Here is an 18711-nt window from a genome sequence, read left to right as displayed (position 1 = left end):
ATTGGCCGCGCCCGCGGGCACGGCCCGCGGGGCATTGTGGGCCGTCCGCGCCCGCCGCCGCTTGCCATGTCCGGGTCCCCGGTGAAGCGGCAGAGGATGGAGAGCGCGCTGGACCAGCTCAAGCAGTTCACCACCGTGGTGGCCGACACTGGCGACTTCCACGGTGAGGCTGCGCTGGCCCTGAGCTCCGAGAGAGGGGCTTCGTGCGCGCCGAGCGCCGGCCGGGCCCGGGGCGAGGGGAGGCGGGGAGAGGTGCCGGGGGCGCGAGCGTGCAAGTGAGGGGGGGGGCGGGCCGGGCTACCAGGCTTCCCCGGCCGCGAAGTCGGCCCCGGTTCTCCTCGGAACCTCTTACCCGGTCCGTCCGCTCCCTTCTCCCTCGCCTCCCGCCCTCTTCACCTCGGCTCCCTCCTTCGCCCCCCCTATTCCCGGTACCCCTTCTCTTTCGCCCCCCGCCCCCATCTTCGCTCTCCCTCCCGCTCCAGGCCCCCCATTCCCGGGGCCCCGACCCCTCTTCGCTCTTCGCCCCCGCGTTTCCCGCCCCCCTTCTCCCTCGCGCCCCGCCCTCGGCGCCCGTGCCCGGCCCCCTTTCGCCTTCGTCCCGAGGCCGCCTTCCCCTCTGCGCTGCTGGTAGCTCGCGGGAGCCCGCCGTGAGCCGTCAGTGCGTCAGAGGACAGTGTACAAATGCTTTGATTTGGGGAGAGACTCCAGGTCCGGCTTGGAGCTGCGGACCGTTTGTGGTTACACGGGGTAGTTTTGTTGCGTGAATGTTGACCTCTGAGCAGGAACATGAGTTAGTTCTGGGCCCAGAAAGACCAGAAACTGCGAATAACACCACGTGCTTTTGAAACCTCGTGTTGCACACACTTTCCACCCCTACCCAGGGGACAGCTGTGCACGCTGGTGCCTGCGGCCGGGTGCGGGCCAGTTAGACGTTCACCACGTTGGGCCAAGGAGCTGCGGGGATAAAACCCCGTGCGCCGAGGAAAGCAAAGCTTGTCCCAGATCTAGATTTTTCTGGCTTTGAATCATGTTCCTTGGAGCCAGCTGGGGACTTAGTTTTTACTTCCTCTGCAGCGGAAACCCAGACTAGGTGAGCGTCCATTCTGTTAGGCTGTGAGCAATTAAGATTTTCAGGAAAATCATGAAATTCTCTGGGTATGAGTGCTGTGGGGCACACAGTACGGAAGGGATTTCCTCTCTTTTCTGCTTTCTCATGGTGACTTGAGAAACAGGCTTTAATTCCTCTTTATCTAGCAGAGTCTAGGAGGGTGAGTAAGCATGTTTAGCTGCTTCAGTATAAAAGCTGGAAACAGTGATGGGCTTGAGTCCAACCTGTACTTTAAACCATCTGCCAGAGGGTCCCCGCCTGATCAGAGCTGGGGGCCCTGGGAGATTCCAGCTCCTGCTCACCCGGGAGGCCACGGTCTTCTTTCTACCCCCTCCCTCCCTGATCCAGGCCTCTGGCAATGCCATCACTAGGATAGAGGGTGCTGGAAAAGTGGCTGCCTGTATTTCTGCACCTTCTTAGCATGGAATATTTCCCATCTTTGTGAGTTGACAAAGCCCTGGTCTGTATCGTTTCCTCTCGGGTCTCACCAGGCAGCAGCCGCAGGATGGCTGGTCTTGTTACACCTTCTGTCAGTGTAGGGCCAACAAGGCGGGAGGGGTCCTGAGGAATGCTTGCTTTTCCCCCCACCCCCCTCTTTCTTTTTAGAAATATCTAAACCCAAGTGCTGACATTTAAGATTTCTAAGTGAGGGCTTCCCTGGTGGTGCAGTGGTTAAGAATCCGCCTGCCAATGCAGGGGACACGGGTTCGAGCCCTGGTCCGGGAAGATCCCACGTGCCGCGGAGAAACTAAGTCCCTACACAACTACTGAGGCTGCGCTCTAGAGCCCGCGAGCCACAACTACTGAAACCCACACGCCTAGAGTCCATGCTCTGCAGCAAGAAAAGCCACCGCAATGAAAAGCCCGTGCACCGCAACAAAGACCCAACACACCCAAAAATAAATAAATAACTTTAAAAAAAAAGATTTCTAAGTGAATATTAAGAACTTTATTTAAAAATACATTTGTTGATAATGTATATCCATAAATCTTACATAGTTGTAAATTTGGGGGGTTTTTTGTTTTATTTTTATTTTTTGGCCGTGTCGCCTGGCATGTGGGATCTTAGTTCCCCAACCAGGGATCGAACCCATGGCCTCCTACATTGGTAGTACAGAGTCTTAACCACTGGACCACCAGGGAAGCCCCTGTAAATTTGGTTTGTGGTCACTTTATGAACTGAAGGTTCTTACCTTCAGGGAGTCGTGGGCCTCTTTGAAAATACAATCAAAGCTGTGGATGCTCTTCCCAGAATGATGCCCCACACCCGATTTTGCGTTCAGTTTAAGGGTCCGTGGAGTCTGAAGTCCATCTGTTGACCCCAGATAGGTCTTGGTTTTGTTTTGTTTAAATAAAATTATTTACTTTTGGCTGTGTTGGGTCTTCGTTGCTGCACGCGGGCTTTTTCTAGTTGTGGCGAGTGGGGGCTACTCTTGGTTGCGGTGCACAGGCTTCTCATCGTGGTGGCTTCTCTTATCGCAGAGCATGGGCTGTAGGCGCGCAGGCTTCAGTAGTTGTGGCACACGGGCTCAGTAGTTGTGGCTCACGGGCTCTGGGGCTCAGGCTCAGTAGTTGTGGTGCATGGGCTTAGTTGCTCCACGGCATGTGGGATCTTCCTAGACCAGGGCTCGAACCCGTGTCCCCTGCATTGGCAGTCGGATTCTTAACCACTGTACCATCAGGGAAGCCCCCTTGGTTTTGTTTTTAATTTTGCTAAACGTCAGCTTTATCAAGGTATAATTTTATATGATGATAGGCACTATTTTCAGTGCATTACTCTGGGTTTTAACACATCTGTCTGTGTAAGTTCTGCTCTAGAGTACTTTTTCTTAACTTGTCATTTTGAAATAATTATAGACTTTTAGGAAGTTGCAAAATTAGCCCATAGAGTCCCATGAATCCTTCACCCATAGTCCCCCAGTGGTGACATTTTGTGTGGCCGACATCAGAACCAGGAACTTGGCACTAGCATGACATCATGAACAGGCTTCAGGCCAGCTCCATGTCCACTGGTTTCCACCTGCACAGAGGACGGGGCATCCCCTGTGGCAGTTTTATAGTGCACAGGTTCTTGTAGCCACCAGGATGGGTAGGACACAGCTGTTCCCCAGCCACAGAGACCTCCCTTGGCCCTGAGAGCCGTCCCCCTTCCCTGTTCCTGTTCTCCATCTCTGTAGTTTTGTCATCAGAAGATACTTTGACAATACTAACTTGCCCAATCAACTTACTGAACCAGCTAATCCTGGAAACTGAGTTTGGTGAACGTGAGCTCTGTGCTACCCCATGACTCTGGGCCACAAGACTCCTTGGACTTCTTAGCCTGGTTATCAAGAAGGTGCTAGTGTGTTAAAGGAGAATACAGACCTGGATGCCAACGCTGTCGGGCGGCCACCTCCCTTCTTGCTCCGGCGCTGGGCGGCCCTGGGCCCTCGGCACACCTGCTTCCTGGCTTTAGTCTCTGTTGCTTTCTCATCGTGCACACAGCTGCCTCTTGGCCAGCCTTCCGTGTGAAGTGTGGCCACACCCTGGCTCAGAAGACATGCTTGACTCTGTTTACATGTTTAGGGCTTACAGGGGTTGGCTCGGGTTGCTGGCTTCCGGGTTGCTGGCTGGAAGCGAGCACTCCGCTTACTTCCCTGCTTTCCACAATTATTTCCCCAGCCATCGATGAGTACAAGCCCCAGGATGCCACCACCAACCCGTCCCTGATCCTAGCCGCGGCACAGATGCCCACCTACCAGGAGCTGGTGGAGGAGGCCATCGCCTACGGCCGGAGGCTGGGCGGGTGAGTGTGGGTCTGGGCAGCAGCCCTCAGCTGGTCTGGTTGCTTCCTTCCCTCCCTGAGTTTAGTTCTCAGGGGTCTTAGACTCAGGGAGGGAATGCTGTCTGCTTTCCCGTTTCTTTTTGTCAGGAAAGAAATAGCCGACATGTTATTTACACATAGCAGGCAATACCCATTGTGCATATACAGTTCATTGAGTTTTGTTTGCAGGAACATGTAGACACCACCCCAGAAGTACCTCCCCGCTTTTGCAGTCAGTCTCCCCTGCCCCGGTGACCGTGGACCTGCTTTCTGGCTTTTTGTGATGTTTTAGCACTTCCGCTAGAGTGAGATTCATTAAGTGCACTGTCCAATTCATTCTGGTCAGTTTATGCAGTGGTGCAGACACAGTCACAACCCGGTCCTGGAGCATCTGCACCTCCTAGAAGGTTCCCTGGAGCCTCTGCCAGCGACCATAGACTGGCTCTCCTCTATGTAGATTGGCCTTTGCTGGATGTCACTTTAAATTGTCATCCGGGCAATACTGCTCAACTGAGAGTGAGCCTACAGGGAACAGTGACCCCTGGCAGGAGCCACGCTGGGCTGGCCTGTCCCTTTCTGGTGCTCCTGTGTGCTGAGGTCAGGTGGTGTGCAGGTGAGTGTGTGACAGCTGCTCCATGCATTGGGCCACCCTGCCCCCACCATGTGCCCCCCGCCCCCATCCTGGCTGCTTCCCTGTCCCTTCTTGGTATTCCTGGAATTGGTGACAAGGTGGTGCCCTTAGTGATCACCAGACTAGCCCTGCTCCTATGTCCAGCCTGTGACACGCGGGCTGGAGATCTTTCTGGTCCGTTTTGGAACAGCATCATGAACCTTACTCATCTGCCCAGGCAGCTTCAAAGAGATTGGAAAGACTGTTTTGTTCAAGTCCCCAAAAATGAAAGGGTTCAGGGCTTCCCTGGTGGCGCAGTGGTTGGGAGTCCGCCTGCCGATGCAGGGGACACGGGTTCGTGCCCCGGTCCAGGAAGATCCCACATGCCGTGGAGCGGCTGGGCCCGTGAGCCATGGCTGCTGAGCCTGCGCGTCCGGAGCCTGTGCTCCACAACGGAAGAGGCCACAACAGTGAGAGGCCCACGTACAGAAAAAAAAAAAAAAAAAAAAAATGACAGGGTTCAGTTTGGGAGGATGAAAACGTGGAGATGGAAGGCAGGGATGGTTGCACCACATGTGAATGCGCTCAGTGCCCCTAACTAGTCACTTAAAAATGGTTAAGATAGGGCTTCCCTGGTGGCGCAGTGGTTGAGAATCCGCCTGCCAGTGCAGGGGACACGGGTTCAAGCCCTGGTCCTAGAAGATCCCACGTGCCGCAGAGCAACTAAGCCTGTGCGCCACAACTACTGAGCCTGCGCTCTAGAGCCTGCACACCACAACTACTGAGCCCGCATGCCTAGAGCCCATCCTCCACAACAAGAGAAGCCACTGCAATGAGAAGCCCACACGCTGCAATGAACAGTAGTAGCCCTGGCTCGCCACAACTAGAGAAAGCCAGCGCACAGCAACGGAGACCCAACACAGCCCGAAAATAAATTAATTAGTTGAAAAAAAAAAAAACCCAAAATCCTCATTTAAAAAACAAAAAATGAAAAAAATAAAAATAAAAAAATAAAAAACAAAAAATGGTTAAGATGGGGGGAGTTCCCTGGTGGCCTAGTGGTTAGGACTCTGCAGTCTCACTGCCGTGGCCCAGGTTCAGTCCCTGGTCGGGGAACTGAGGTCCTGCAACCTGTGAGGTATGGCCAAAGTTTAAAAAAAAAAAGGTTAAGATGGTAAGTTTTATGCTATGTGTGTTTTACCACAATTTTTTAAAATTATTGTAAGAAAAAAGTTGGAGGGAAAAGAATTTGGGAAATGAATAACAGAATTTGTTTTGTAGAATCCTGTGCATTTAAATCTAACAAGCTTCTAACCTAATTTTTTCCCTGGACTTTCAGATCACAAGAGGAACAGATTACAAATGCTACTGATAAACTTTTTGTGCTGTTTGGAGCAGAAATACTGAAGAAAATTCCAGGCCGCGTATCCACAGAAGTGGACGCAAGGTAAGGACGCAGGGCTGACACAGGTGATGTGGGCCGAGGGCAACAGCTGCTTTTCAGTCCGTGGTTCCCCACGTGGCGCCCAGGTGCTGCTGTGGCTGATCCCCGATGAGCTGCTCGTCTCCGGCCCCTGCTTGAATATCAGTCCCGCTAAGCTGTTCTGAGCCGGGCACACTGTGCACCCCCTGGCTGGCTGCTGGGTGCCCCTGTCACAGCCCCGCCCCCGCAGGCTCTCCTTCGATAAGGATGCTATGGTGGCCCGCGCCCAGCGCCTCATCGACCTGTACAAGGAGGCTGGCATCAGCAAGGACCGGGTACTGATAAAGCTGTCGTCCACCTGGGAAGGAATCCAGGCTGGAAAGTAAGTGTCCCTGTGAGGAGGGAGCCGGTGGGGACTCTGCCCTGCCCATCCCGGTGGGCCTCGGAAGCAGGCCCCGTGCGATGCCGCACGCTGTCGTCACGTTGTCCTCCGCGTACGGGATGTACATCACTTCCCAGCAGCTGTGCTCAGCGCGGAGGAGGTAGAAGCAGGTGCAGACAGGGAGCTGCTCTGGCGCCGCCCCCCCACCTCCCCGCCCCCGCAGGGCCATGCACGGCTGTCCCAGGAGCGCCCTTTGTGCACCAGCGGGGGCCCTGTGTTATCTGTTCCACTCCTGCAACCTTCTGCCTCTGGACTCGCCTGTTCTGGACTCTTCCGTGTGATGGAATCGCGCAGCACGTGGCCTTCATGTCTGGCTTCCTTTGCTGGGCATGTGTTCAAGGTTCACACATGCTGTGCGTGTGTTGGGGCTGCATTCCTCTTAAAGCTGTTGTTCGCTCTTGTGTACACGCTGCATTTTCTGAGTCCGTCCTTCAAGGGACACGTGGTGGTCCTGCCTTTGGCGCTGTCGAGGGTGGTGCTGCTGTGGGCACATGTGCTCGAGCTTTGGTGCTGTCTCTGGTGGGCGCACACTGGAGGGCGGAGTTGCTGGCGCTGTGGTCGTGGTGCCGGCCATCGAGGCTGCCCTGTGCCCCCTCAGCTGCACTTCTTAGCCACCTTCCTGCAGCCAGGCAGCAGAGGCGCCTCTGAAACTGTCTGTTGGGACAGGGACTCGGCTGTCACAGTCCACGTCCCGGCAAGTCGCAGAGTGGGGCCAGGGCCCTGTTTTCACGGCCCACTGCGGGATGTCACGTGGGTGACCGACTCTCTGCAGGGTGGCCCAGAAGGGCGAGGGGGAGCAGTGGGGCCGGGGAGGCCGCGGGCTCCGGGTGGGACTGAGGCAGGATGGCGCTGTGGTAGGAGCTGATTCTGTGACGAGGTGAGGGGCCGGGTCTGTGGCTCTCAGGGAACCTCTCGCCTTTGTCCCTGTTTTGAGTAGCTGGTTTGATGAAGGAAGTTCTGGTCGCCCACAATTCACTAGCCCGAGAGAGCCCTGGTGAATGTTCCAGAGTTTGTTTTTTGTTTTTGTTTTTGTTTTTTTTAGTAAAATGAACTAATTTGAACTCTACACATTTTTGTTTTTAAATATCTATTTATTTATTTTTGGCTATGCTGGGTCTTTGTTGAGGGCTGCGGACTTCTTAGTTGAAGCATTGCGTGCAGGATCTAGTTTCCCAACCAGGGATCGAACTTGGGCCCCCTGCATTGAGAGCGTAGAGTCTTACCCACTGGACCACCAGGGAAGTTCCTCCAGGGATTTTTGGGGCGGGGTGGGTCTTGTTTTGTTTTGTTTTAAATAAATTTATTTTATTTATTTTGGGCTGAACTGGGTCTTTGTTGCGTGTGGGCTTTCTCTAGTTGCGGCGAGCAGGGGCTACTCTTTTTTGCGGTGTGCAGGCTTCTCTTGTTGCGGAACACGGGCTCTAGGTGCACAGGCTTCTGTAGTTGTGGCACGTGGGCTCATTAGTTGTGGCTCGCGGGCTCTAGAGCCCAGGCTCAGTAGCTGTGGCGCATGGGCTTAGTTGCTCCGCGGCACATGGGATCTTCCCGGACCAGGGCTCGAACCCGTGTCCCCTTCGTTGGCAGGCGGATTCTTAACCACTGCGCCACCAGGGAAGCCCCCAGAGTTGTTCTTAACGAGGGTGGGGCGACCCTGTTCCTGCCCTTTCAGTTACTGAACCGTGAGCATTTCTCGCTGTGTCCCCGCTGCTCATGGCGCCCCTGCCTCCCCCACAGGCAGCTGGAGGAGCAGCGTGGCATCCACTGCAACATGACGCTGCTCTTCTCCTTCGCCCAGGCCGTGGCCTGCGCCGAGGCGGGGGTGACACTCATCTCCCCCTTCGTGGGCCGCATCCTCGACTGGCACGTGGCCAACACGGACAAGAAGTCCTTTGAGCCCCTGGAGGACCCCGGTGAGTAGCACTCGGATGCAGGGGCGGAGGAGGGCTGTGCCCTCAGCTCCCGGCGGCCGGCATGGCAGCTCTGGGCCTGTCCCCCCAGGAGTGAAGAGCGTCACCAAGATCTACAATTATTACAAGAAGTTCGGCTACGAGACCGTCGTCATGGGTGCCTCCTTCCGCAACACAGGCGAGATCAAGGCCCTGGCGGGCTGCGACTTCCTCACCATCTCTCCCCAGCTCCTGGGGGAGCTGCTCAAGGACCACAGCAAGCTGGCGCCCACGCTCTCGGTCAAGGCAGGTAAGGAGCCCCACCACCACCACCACCCCCGCCCCGCCCCGCTCAAGGCCCCCATGGGGACATCGGTGCCTCCGTCACCTGAGGTTGTGGAGCCTAGAGCCGCAGGGCCAGCCTGCACTCACCTGCTGTCCAGCCCACCTGCCGCGGGGGCCGCGCCAGGCAGGGGCCTTAGGGCAGCTCTGAGCCCAAGGCCCCGGCGCGTGCCCTCCCCCAGCCCAGGCCAGTGACCTGGAGAAGGTCCACCTGGACGAGAAGGCCTTCCGCTGGCTGCACAATGAGGACCGCATGGCCGTGGAGAAGCTCTCGGACGGGATCCGCAGGTTTGCCGCGGATGCTGTGAAGCTGGAGCAGATGCTGACAGTGAGAGCCCAGGGTTACGGTCTGGGGGGGCCTTGCTGGGGGGCTTGGGGCGGGGGACGGCTCACCGGCTCACACCGCCCGTCTCTAGGACCGAATGTTCAGCGCGGAGAACGGAAAATAGCTTGGCACCTGAGGCTGGACCGCAGATATGCCGCCGACTTTGAATTGGGGCCTAATTGCACATGCCTAGCTACGAATCTTGGATTTTTTTTTACTAATCAGAGCGGGGATGAATCACAGATTTCTGATTTTATGTAAAATTCTGCTCAGCGCATTAAAGGTGTCACTTTTCGTTCCCGTGTGTGTCTCCTTTCCCCTCCGCTGGCTGCAGCCTGGCCCGATAGAGGCGGGGTTGGGTTAAGAGCCCCCTGGGGACCTCCAGGCAGGGGTGACAGCCCCTCACCTGCTTCTGGGAGCCTTGACACAGAAGGCGGGGACCTGCCCGAGCACTTCCTCTGCGTCTGGAGCCCCATGGCCCGGGGCTTGTAGGTTGTGCTTGCAGAGTTGGGTGAGAGGGTGCCAGGGGCCCTCTGGAGCTGTGCAGGAGAAGAGCCGCTGCGTCAGGGTGTCCTGCTGTCGGAATGGCCCCCATGCCTCTCCATGCTGCCCTGGGGCGGAGGCACAGCCGCGACCTTCCACAGGCCCCGGGTTCCTGTGGGGCAATGGCGCCACCTTGTGTGAACAGCGTAGCGTGTGCTGAGCAGGGCTTCCAAACCTCAAACCCCGAGCAGAGGCAGGGCACACAGCTTGTGGAGACACTTTACTTGCACCCTCTGGATTTTTCAAGCGACAGGTGTGCTGCACTGGGAAGGGGTTGGTGGGGGGCAGTGATGGGTGGTCCACAGGGGAGCGCCTTCCTCTCCCCTGGGACCAGCCTCTGTTCCTGGAACAGCAAAGCTGGGGGGTGGGGGGGACGCAGGGTCTGGGTGAGACTGCCTGGGAGCACGAGGTGGGTGGAAGGGGCCCCGGCTGGCCCTCCAGGTCTGCGCCAGTGGAGCCAGGTGTCAGCATAGGCCTGTGGGACGCTGCCCTGGGTCTGGCTGAGGGTCAACGGGGAGCCCCTGTGCCCCCCACCCCCACCCTGGGGGCCCCTGCTGGGCTGGGCTTGTTCCCCATGACTCCCTGCAAGTGAGTGGGGCTCCTGGAACCCTGTCTGCTGGAGCTGGAGCAGGTAGCTGGGACTTGTGGTTCTGGAGCTGCCACCCTCCGCAAAGGCAAGGGCAATGCTGAGCAGGTAGGGCTCTGGGGACAGGCGCCACCCTGGGCCACACCCCTCGGGCCACTTAGCCTGCCCAGGCTGACCCACCCACCCTGGTGCTAAGGGGGTGGCCTTGGGTTGGGTGGGGGTGGGTGCCACAGCACAGGGACCTGCTGAGGTGGGCAGGGCTTCTCACTCCCGGTCCCCCAGCTGCCTGGCCAGGTTGGGTCAGGGGGCTAAGGCTTCCTGCGGCCCCCTCCCCCTGAGCTGCTCAAAGGCCTGTGTCCCTAGGACGACTTGGAGGTCTCAGCTCCCCGTCTTGCCTGGCCTGGGGCCTCAGGATGGAGACGGTGGATGCCAGTGACGGACGTGAAGCCCACCTGCCTGCAGGCACAACCCTGTGCGGCCAGCGCCTTAGAACATACTTGTCCCTCGCTCTGCCCCCACCCCCAGCCATAAATAACTGATCCACTCTGAAGTTTTGGGTTTTTCATATGTCTGGTTTCCTTTGCTGAGCATGATGTTTCCAAGGGTCCACCACACGGACATTAATATTGTCCAGTAGTAAGAATGCTCCTTTTATGGAAGCTACAGCTTACCGCGAAAAACACCACGGATGTTCATGCACTGTTTTTGTGGAGTCGTAGGTCTCTCTCTTGGATAAACCTCAGTGTCTATTTTAAACACCCTGGGCATGTGGGGAACCCCCGGGGGCACAGGCACCTGCACCCACCCAGCGGCCACCCCAGTGCCCTGGACCTGGCATATGCAGGACCAGCCAGTGGGGCAGACTTGGCATCAGCCACCAGGGAGCAGGGCTGTGGAGAGGCCCCCGCAGAAGCCCGCCTGGGTCTTGGTCTGCACAGTCAGAAGGCATCATCATTTGAAAAAAACTTTTTGTCCAGAGACGTCCATGACTCCGTGACGTGATGACTGCAAACACGGGTGACCGACGGGGCTGCCCAGGCGCCATGGGCACAAAGCAGGCCAGCAGGGGGCAGGGGCCCTGACACCGGGAGATGCTGGACAGAAAGGAGCACATGGGAGCATTGCCTCTGACTCGGGGCGCCCTGCTTCCTCCTCCTTTGTTCTGAAGGGTTGGACACGGCGGAGCTGGTCAGGCTGAGACAAGGATGGTGACACACACGGGGCCAGAGCAGCTCCAGGAGGCCCCAGCCAAGGGCCACAGGCCAGGACAGGTGCCCTGGGGAAGCTGGAGAGCGACCAGGCTGCACTGGGACTCGGCTGGCTGGACAGCCACCTGGCATTCCCAGGACTGTCCGCCGCCCCTGCCAACCCAGCCTAGCCAGCCACACTCAAGGCCTCCTTCCAAGTGGAACTCGGCTCCTATGCGTCCACCTTGAAACAGGCAGAGCCGCTGCAAAACCAGGCTCGGCCGTCAGGATCCAAGGCCACCTGGGCAGGGCCGTGTGTTGTATCCACAATTAAAAGCGTTTCTCTCAGCATCAGGAGGGACATGGTGACACTGCAGCATCCACCCCAAGGTCCATCCTGGCCTTAACATGGGGTCGCCATCACGTTTGAAACCGTGCACTAGGCAAGGGTTAGGGTGAGAGCAGGTTCTTCAGCAGCAGCCAGCGGGCCCCCCTCCACCCAGCCCCCACCAACGCCCAAAGGCCTGGGGAGACCACAGGGAGGCCTGGGAGGAGCCTCAGCACAGAAGCGGGACCCTGGGATCCCAGCCGGCAGCCACCCAGCTTCCAGGAAGGCTCAGCCTCTGCCCCCGACACCAGGGTGAACAGGGACGGGCAGAGGAGCCCGGACCCCACAGCCGACCCTCTGCGGGGCACTCAGTGCTCCAGGGCCACCCGGCCTCCAGCAGGCCCTCGGCGCTCCCCACCCCTCCCTGAGGAGACTGCAGCGTGGGGGGCTCAGCCCCTCCCCCAGAGCCTTCACCCCTCAGGGAGGATTCTCAGAGCCACCAGCAAGCCAGGCCGGGGTGTCGTGGAGGCAGGGTCCCCGGAAGCCTGAGAGTCCAGCTGCCTCTGGGGACACCCGGGACATCTGGAGGTGGTGGCATCCGCTGGCGGGCTCAGTTCGGGGCCACCTCACTTCCTGTGGGACGGAGGCCGGGTCAAGGCAAAGGGGCCGGTCACAAGGCAGCGTCCCACCCGCCACCCAGGCCAAGGCCCCTCACCGGCTGCCGCAGAGGAAGAGCAGGTTCTGCACGGCCGGGACGGTGGAGCTGGCGTTCTGGCCAGTGACCAGGTGGCGGTCCAGCACCACATGCACGGCGTCAGGCTCGCTGGCTGCAGGAGACCCCCCGGGGGGCCCAGGCCTCAGGCCACGTGCTGGGCCGGCTCCCGAGACCCTCCCGCACCTGCCCTCCCGGGCCAGGGACTCGTGGTCAAGGGCTGGCCCCCAAGGTCCTCTGGACACTCAGCCCCAGCAGGCGGGCCTGGCCAGGGCCCCCACTCACCACTGAAGCAGGCCCCCGCGTCCTTCACGAAGTCCTCCACGACCAGGGGCAGGTGGGCGAAGCCGGGTGCCCGGACGAGCTCGTACACGGAAGGCTGCAGGGGAAGGGCAGCCAGGCTCAGGGGGGCATGCCTGCCACGTGGGGGCTGCCGAGGAGGGAGGGGCCCGCAGCAGGGGCCGGGGCTGAGGCTCTCCCACCTTGGGGTCGCCTGAGGTGACAAGGCCACCGTGGGGTGGGAGATGCCTGTCACCGCCTCACCCAGCATCGGGGCACACAGGTGACCAGAATGAGCCGGGCAGGTAACCTCAGGGCAGAGCCAGCAGAAGGGCTGGGAGTCGAGCACAGAGCCACGTGAGGGTGGTGACCGAGGCCCCCACAGAGGAGAGCCCCCGCCCCTCTCCTCCTGCCCTTTCCCAGCCACTGGCCAGGCCGGCCCCGTGCAGCCCCCGCACCTAGGCCTCAGTCCTCGCCCGGCAGACCTCCCCAGACCTGCCCCAGAACCCGGACTCTGGCTCCACGTCCAGCCAGGCCCTCTGCCCAAGTGGCGGCACCTCTTCCTGGACCCAAAAGGAGTGACACACTCAACAGGCACAAAACAAGGCCCCAAAGGACCCCCGCTCCCCACCCCCTGCCCCATGCTGGTAACCAAGAGCCCCTCTGGGCAAACGACTGCTGCCCCCAAGCGGAGGGGACCCTGGGCCCCCCAGCAGGCCCCCTGCTCTCAGATGCGTGTGCACATCTTCCATACCCATCCACAACCCAGCACCCCTGCAGTGCACTCACCCCCGTGACGCTGTAGCCTTGGAACACCCAGGACCTGTCCTCGTTCGTGGCACAGCAGAGGGCGGCAACGCCATGGCCCACAGCACAGATGGGCTCTGGAAGCAGGGCCAGGCCAGAGTGAGGCCCTGGAAGCCACCCCGGCCCCTGCCCACACTCCCACTTCCCTGGCTCCCCTCCCCAGACACAACTCAGAACTAGGATTTGTTTAGAGCCCAGATCCCCTCAAGTCGTTCTCGTGGCCAAGAAACAGGTACAACGAGGAGGAAGGCGGGTGCCAGGCCCACCTGTCACACCAGAGCGCCGCCATCCTCTGCCTCGCAAAACCACCCACCCGGCTCCAGGCCCCGAATGGCGTCTAGGCACTGCGGGGCAGCCAGCCTGGGAGCCCCCCCCGCCTCTGAGTGCAGCGGGGGAGGCGCCCCAGCCCTCCTCTTGCCCCGCAGGCCCCTGGCTCCAAGCCTCCCTCTCAGGGCAGCCTGGCATGAGTGCGTTCCCACGGCCGAGGAGGCCCGGACAATTGCTGCCTGGGGCCAGGAGGCCCCATTCCCACCAACAAAGGACGCCGTGTGGAGCCCCTGGGTTTGCCTGTTGGGCCCTAACGAGCGTCCCATCACCATGGCAGCGACTTGCCCGCTACCGCCAATACCAGGCCAAGCCAGGGCGCCATGTCTCCAGAGCAGAAGTCCTCCCAGCCGCCCCACCCCACCGGCCTCCGAGCCCAAACCCCACCGGGAAGAAGGCCAGCCTGCCCATCTGGGGGGCTAAAGCATCCCCAGCCACGAGCCCCCAAGGGGGCCAGGCAAGAGGGACCACAGGGGCGGCGGCCTGATGGGACTCACTGGTCAGAATCATGGCTCTTCACACCTACCCTGTCTGGCTCCTGAAATGACCTGGCATCTCCAGCAACAAAACCTGAACCCTGCAGTCCATGGCCATCACCTCCCATGCCCCTCACTGGGCATCTCCCCGCCTCTCCTCCCTGTTGGTGGAGCCCCATTTCCCACGAATCTGCATACACACCCCAACCCCAGTCCCGGGGGCCACTTACTGCTCTCGGAGCGGAAGTGCTGCAGGATGCGAGCCAGGGACCCACTGCTGGCCAGGTCAGCCAGGGCCCCAGGACAGCTGGGAATCAGGAGGGCGTGGTACCGGGCACCTGGCGGGAGACCACAGCCTAGTCAGTCACAGACAGCGAGGTCGCCAGCTGGGACCAGGCCCTACACGGCCACCAGCCCAGCTCCTCGCTGCTCCTGCCAGCCACTGTGTCACAAGGATTGTGTCACTTATCCCCACGTGGGCTAAGGCTCCCGAGGCTCACAAACCACCTCTGTGTGCCTGCCAGCTCCCTCCCCCAGAGCGAGCTGGAGAACTCCGGCCACAGGACGCCGGACCGGACACGGCCCTGGATGGCCACAGTGCTTCGTGACAAGCCCCTGGACGGTCCAGGAACAGAGTGAGCGAGCACTTTGGGGCCATGACCCCAGCTGGAACCACCCCCCACCCAGATCCCCCAGGCCCCGCACCGTCGATGGACTCGAGCTTGGCAGGGCTGGCGTAGGCCTTGAGGCGGAAATCCTGCACCCAGCGCGCGCTGCTCTCGTTCACGTCGACGAAGTCCATGGTCCTCCCCTGCAGGAGCCCAACATGAGACGCCCCGCTGTGGCTCAAGAAAATGCTGACAAGGGCTGTGGGACTGACAGCAGTCCCTCGGGACAAAGCACCCGACGGCCCAGCCCCGGCCAGCCTCGCAGCACCCAAGCCCTCCTGGCCCTGCGTGGCCTCAGTCTCCTGCCTGTAAAGCGGAAGCAAGTGTCCCACCCACCCCAGGGGTGACCCTTAGCGCAGTGAGAAACACATGATGGGTCACTTCTGTGACCCTGAGCTCCACACCATCGAGGGCTGAGAAGTCCTCCCGATGGTAGGTCTGTGGCACCCAAAGGTCTGAGAAAATGGGGAACAGAACTAGATGGTACTACCGGGGTCCTGGGCCCTCAGCCCAAGCTGGCTCCCGGCTCCTCCCAGGGGCTGGAACACTCTCCTGGAGAAGAGGGTGGCTGGACTTACCCCGGGGGTGGCCACCTGCAGATTGAAGGCAGCGCTGGCCAGAGTGAAGCAGTGGACGAAGGACTGGGCCGACACGCCTGCGAGGAGACGCGGCCCGGTGGGTGCAGGGCTCCTCCCAGACCCGGACCGCCCTGGGGAGCAGCCCCTCACCCCATCTCACCCCGGGGCCCACCCCTCACATGGCTGGGGTAGCAGCCCTAGCCCCCCACCCCCCCGAGGGGGGCTGTCTCCCCAGCCTGACCACGAAAGGCCTTTCCAGAAGGCAAACCCACGCATGAGGTTCCCTGACATTCTGCTTGTCTCGGCACAGACCCCCAGGGGCTGAGCACCAGCCCCACCCCCCAATGCAGCCACAGAGGAGAGCAGTGAGCGAGGCCTGTGGCCGTGGAGGTGGGGGCCGCAGCAGGTGTCAGCAGGAAGAAGCGCGGTGCGTCTGGTCTCCTCTGCACAGGCCGGGGTGGGGGTGGGGCGCTGGCTCCTTTCCTCACCGAGCTCCCGGTCCTGCCTACCGCCCCGGCCCTGGGGCTGCGTGCAGCCTCTTCTGCGCATGCCCAGTGCGAAGGCTCCCGGCTACCCTGCCGGGAGCTGAGACCCCCACCAGAGACGCCTGCTTCTCAGGGACTTGATCTGCACCCCTCCACCTTTATTTAATCGAGGGACCCAATCCCAAAACCTCGCCTTCACCTTTATTCACTCTTACAAATTAATACACATTCATCGTAAAGAGTCCACAAATTGGGCAAAGACGGTCTCCCCAGTTCTGCCCAGTTCCTCCAGCCCTCCCACCCCCCTGCTCCGCCCCAGGGTCCCCTGAAGGGACTCTGGAGGGCCCGCTCGTCCTGCCCACAGAGCGCAGGAGCCTTGTCAGAGCTGTGCCCCCACCCCATGTCCTCAGCATCCCTTCCCCGTGGCACAGCCAAGCCAGTGCGACCCCTCCTCACCCTTATCCCACTCTGACCAGCCACCTACGTCTTCGGGACTGAACCCCACTCTCGATGGCTCACCCTTGAACTCCCCATGCGGGGGCGGGGGGGGCGTCCCTCAGTTCCTCCATCCCTCATTCGGGAGACAGCTCAGGGGCCCTGGGGCTCAGCACACTGTGACCCCGTGACCCGCGGTCCTCACTTCCCCGCCCACTTGGGCAGATACAGAAGTCAAGATGGGGACAGACTCCAGAGTCGGACTGTCTTGTCTATCCTGTCTCCCAACCCCGGCTCTCCACCTCCCGCCACTCGACCTTGGCCTCGTCACTCCTCTACGATGGAGGCAGCACGGGGAGGACCCAGGAAGTGCGCCAGCAACTCTCACCGGCTCGTTCCTCCCCTGCTGACCCTGAGCACCCGGAGGCCTTGGCTGAGAACCAGGCCCCACCAGCCACGGCGCCCGCGAGCCCACCGGACTCGTCCCTTCCCCACCCTCGTCCTCCAGGCCGTGTGCCGGGCCGGCGGGCAGCGGGGAGGGTGCGGGGAGGAGACACCACTGCCCTCGCCGCCCCGCCTCGGGCCGCCATCCCCGGTTCTCGTCTCCACAGAACCCCGGCCCAGGCGGAAGCACTCGCGGCGGACGGCCCCCGGCCCCGCCCGCCCCGCCCTCTCGAGCCTCACCTTCCGCGGCGCCGCTGGCCACGAGGAGGCAGGCTGGCCGGCTCGGGAGCCGCTCGGACGCCATGGGCCCAGCCACGGCCTGTGCGGCCTGCGCGTGCGCAGAGCGTGCCAGGGGCAAGGTCAAGGGCCGCGGCGGCCTGGGGGCCGGGCTGAGCTGCGCCGGGCGCATGCGCCATCCCGCCTCCCGCCCCGCCTCTCCCTCCCAGGCCTGGTCCGGGTCGGAGTCCAGGTCGAGGTCCGCCCGGGCCACTCTTCCGACGCTGTCCGCCCCGTGGCCCCGGCGGGCCCGCAGAGGTCTGAGCTTGGGCGCGGGGCCGCAGGAGGGGCCTCCTAGGGTCTTCTCGGGCCAGATCCCTCAGCAGCCCTGAGCAGACCCCTGGCCTGACTCCTGCCCGCGGTTAGGAGCATGGTTCATTCCCCTTCCCAAGCCCAGTCCAGGGCCGCGCAGGCCAGTCTGCGAGGGTACGGGTCCCACGTGGCATGTGGAATTGGGAGGGGCATCCTGCACAGAGGCAGCGGTGGTGGCATGGAGCCTCACAAGCCAGAAGCCTCGTTCTGGGTCTGGCAGTGGCCTGCCTCTCCGTGTCTGCCCTCGTGTCCAGTGGGGAGGACACACACAAGATGACCTGTCATGGTGACTGGCGTGCGCCCCAGGTGGGGTTGCAGTCTCGCTTCCCCTTCCTGAGTGGGTTCCCATCCCAGGGGGCGGCCCCTGTCCCTCACACCCAGCCCCCTGCGGTTGAGGTGGGGCTTGTTACTCAGGTCCGGCCTCAGGGCCCACATCTGGGCCAGGTGGCCGTGCACACCTGGGGGTGATGGCGGCTGCTGCAGGGGAGCAACTGGCAGCTGACTCCTCCTCTTGGAGCAGATGCAGGAGGGCCTGGGGACCAGACAGTTCTGCAGCCAGCAGCCCAGGCCTGGTGACTATCTCCTGGGAAGGATCTAGACCTGAGAGGTTGGGGCTCCCCCTTCAGAGCCCCCACCCGTCCTGCTGAGCCTCATCCCACAGCCCTTGCCCTGGGTCACACCTGAGGTGTAGGCTCACCCACCTCCCCCCGGCATCATCTACACGCTGTTCAGGTACCTCTTTGTCCAGTAGTGAGCGCCCGGGTGGGGCAGGTGAAGGTGGGGGAGGCCTGGGGGCTGGGCACAGGGGCTCTGCTGTTGGGAGACTTAGACCTCAAGCACCTGTGGGTTATGCAGACCCTGCACCAGCCCCTAAAGCCTGGGGCGGCTGAGGCCAGGGCAGCGGGCTGGGCACAGGGTCCCTCTGCCTCGGGTGGGGCCTCAGCAGTACTGTTGAGAGGACAGATCAGCTGGTTCCACTGTCTGACCCCAGGCTGCCAGGGCCTGGCTGGAGGACATCAGGCAGTTGGACAGGCAGTGGCGATCTGTGGCCTGGAGTGGGGTGATGTGACAGGGAGGTGGGTTCTGTCTCAAGCTGGCCCACCCCAATGCCCAGGACATCAGGACAGGGAGCAGCGGTCACCTGGGAGGATCCAGAGGAGGGTCTGAATGGGGTTCCCCTCAGACACACCTCCGGATACCACTGGGCTGGAGGGGGGCCGACTTACACCCAGGCTTTGTTCCCATGTGCCGGGGGGGATCCCAGGGACGTCCCCTCAGTGCTCTCTGCAACACACAGGCGTGCACTTCTCTCCTGCTGGGCAGGTGCCTGGG

General features: G+C 61.1%; 2 protein-coding genes across 5 annotated transcripts; one reads left to right on the top strand and one right to left on the bottom strand.

The window, feature by feature from the left end:
- On the top strand, positions 1-9234 carry TALDO1 (transaldolase 1). Its single transcript, XM_059068987.2, has 8 exons — positions 1-163; positions 3770-3893; positions 5861-5968; positions 6195-6326; positions 8121-8296; positions 8385-8582; positions 8797-8942; positions 9031-9234. The coding sequence occupies exons 1-8, from the start codon at positions 67-69 to the stop codon at positions 9061-9063; spliced, it is 1014 nt and encodes a 337-aa protein (XP_058924970.1). The 5' UTR covers positions 1-66; the 3' UTR covers positions 9064-9234.
- A 1385-nt stretch (positions 9235-10619) lies between these two features.
- On the bottom strand, positions 10620-17487 carry GATD1 (glutamine amidotransferase class 1 domain containing 1). Of its 4 annotated transcripts, none has more exons than XM_059069084.2 (8): positions 17032-17487; positions 15428-15504; positions 14887-14992; positions 14412-14519; positions 13364-13458; positions 12581-12674; positions 12299-12410; positions 10620-12216 (listed from the first exon to the last, which is right to left on the bottom strand). In XM_059069084.2, exons 1-8 carry the CDS (start codon positions 17198-17200, stop codon positions 12210-12212), a joined length of 768 nt encoding a protein of 255 aa, XP_058925067.2. In that variant the 5' UTR covers positions 17201-17487; the 3' UTR covers positions 10620-12209. The 4 variants fall into 4 exon arrangements, with proteins under 4 accessions (XP_058925067.2, XP_066894027.1, XP_066894028.1 ...); XM_067037926.1 differs by lacking the exon at positions 17032-17487 and adding an exon at positions 16736-16959; XM_067037927.1 differs by lacking the exon at positions 12299-12410 and having other exon boundaries at positions 17032-17238.
- Positions 17488-18711: the final 1224 nt, after the last annotated feature.

Source organism: Kogia breviceps, chromosome 7 (assembly GCF_026419965.1).
Source record: "Kogia breviceps isolate mKogBre1 chromosome 7, mKogBre1 haplotype 1, whole genome shotgun sequence".
Classification (NCBI taxonomy): domain Eukaryota; kingdom Metazoa; phylum Chordata; class Mammalia; order Artiodactyla; family Physeteridae; genus Kogia; species Kogia breviceps.
This window is presented reverse-complemented; position numbering and strand designations above follow the sequence as displayed.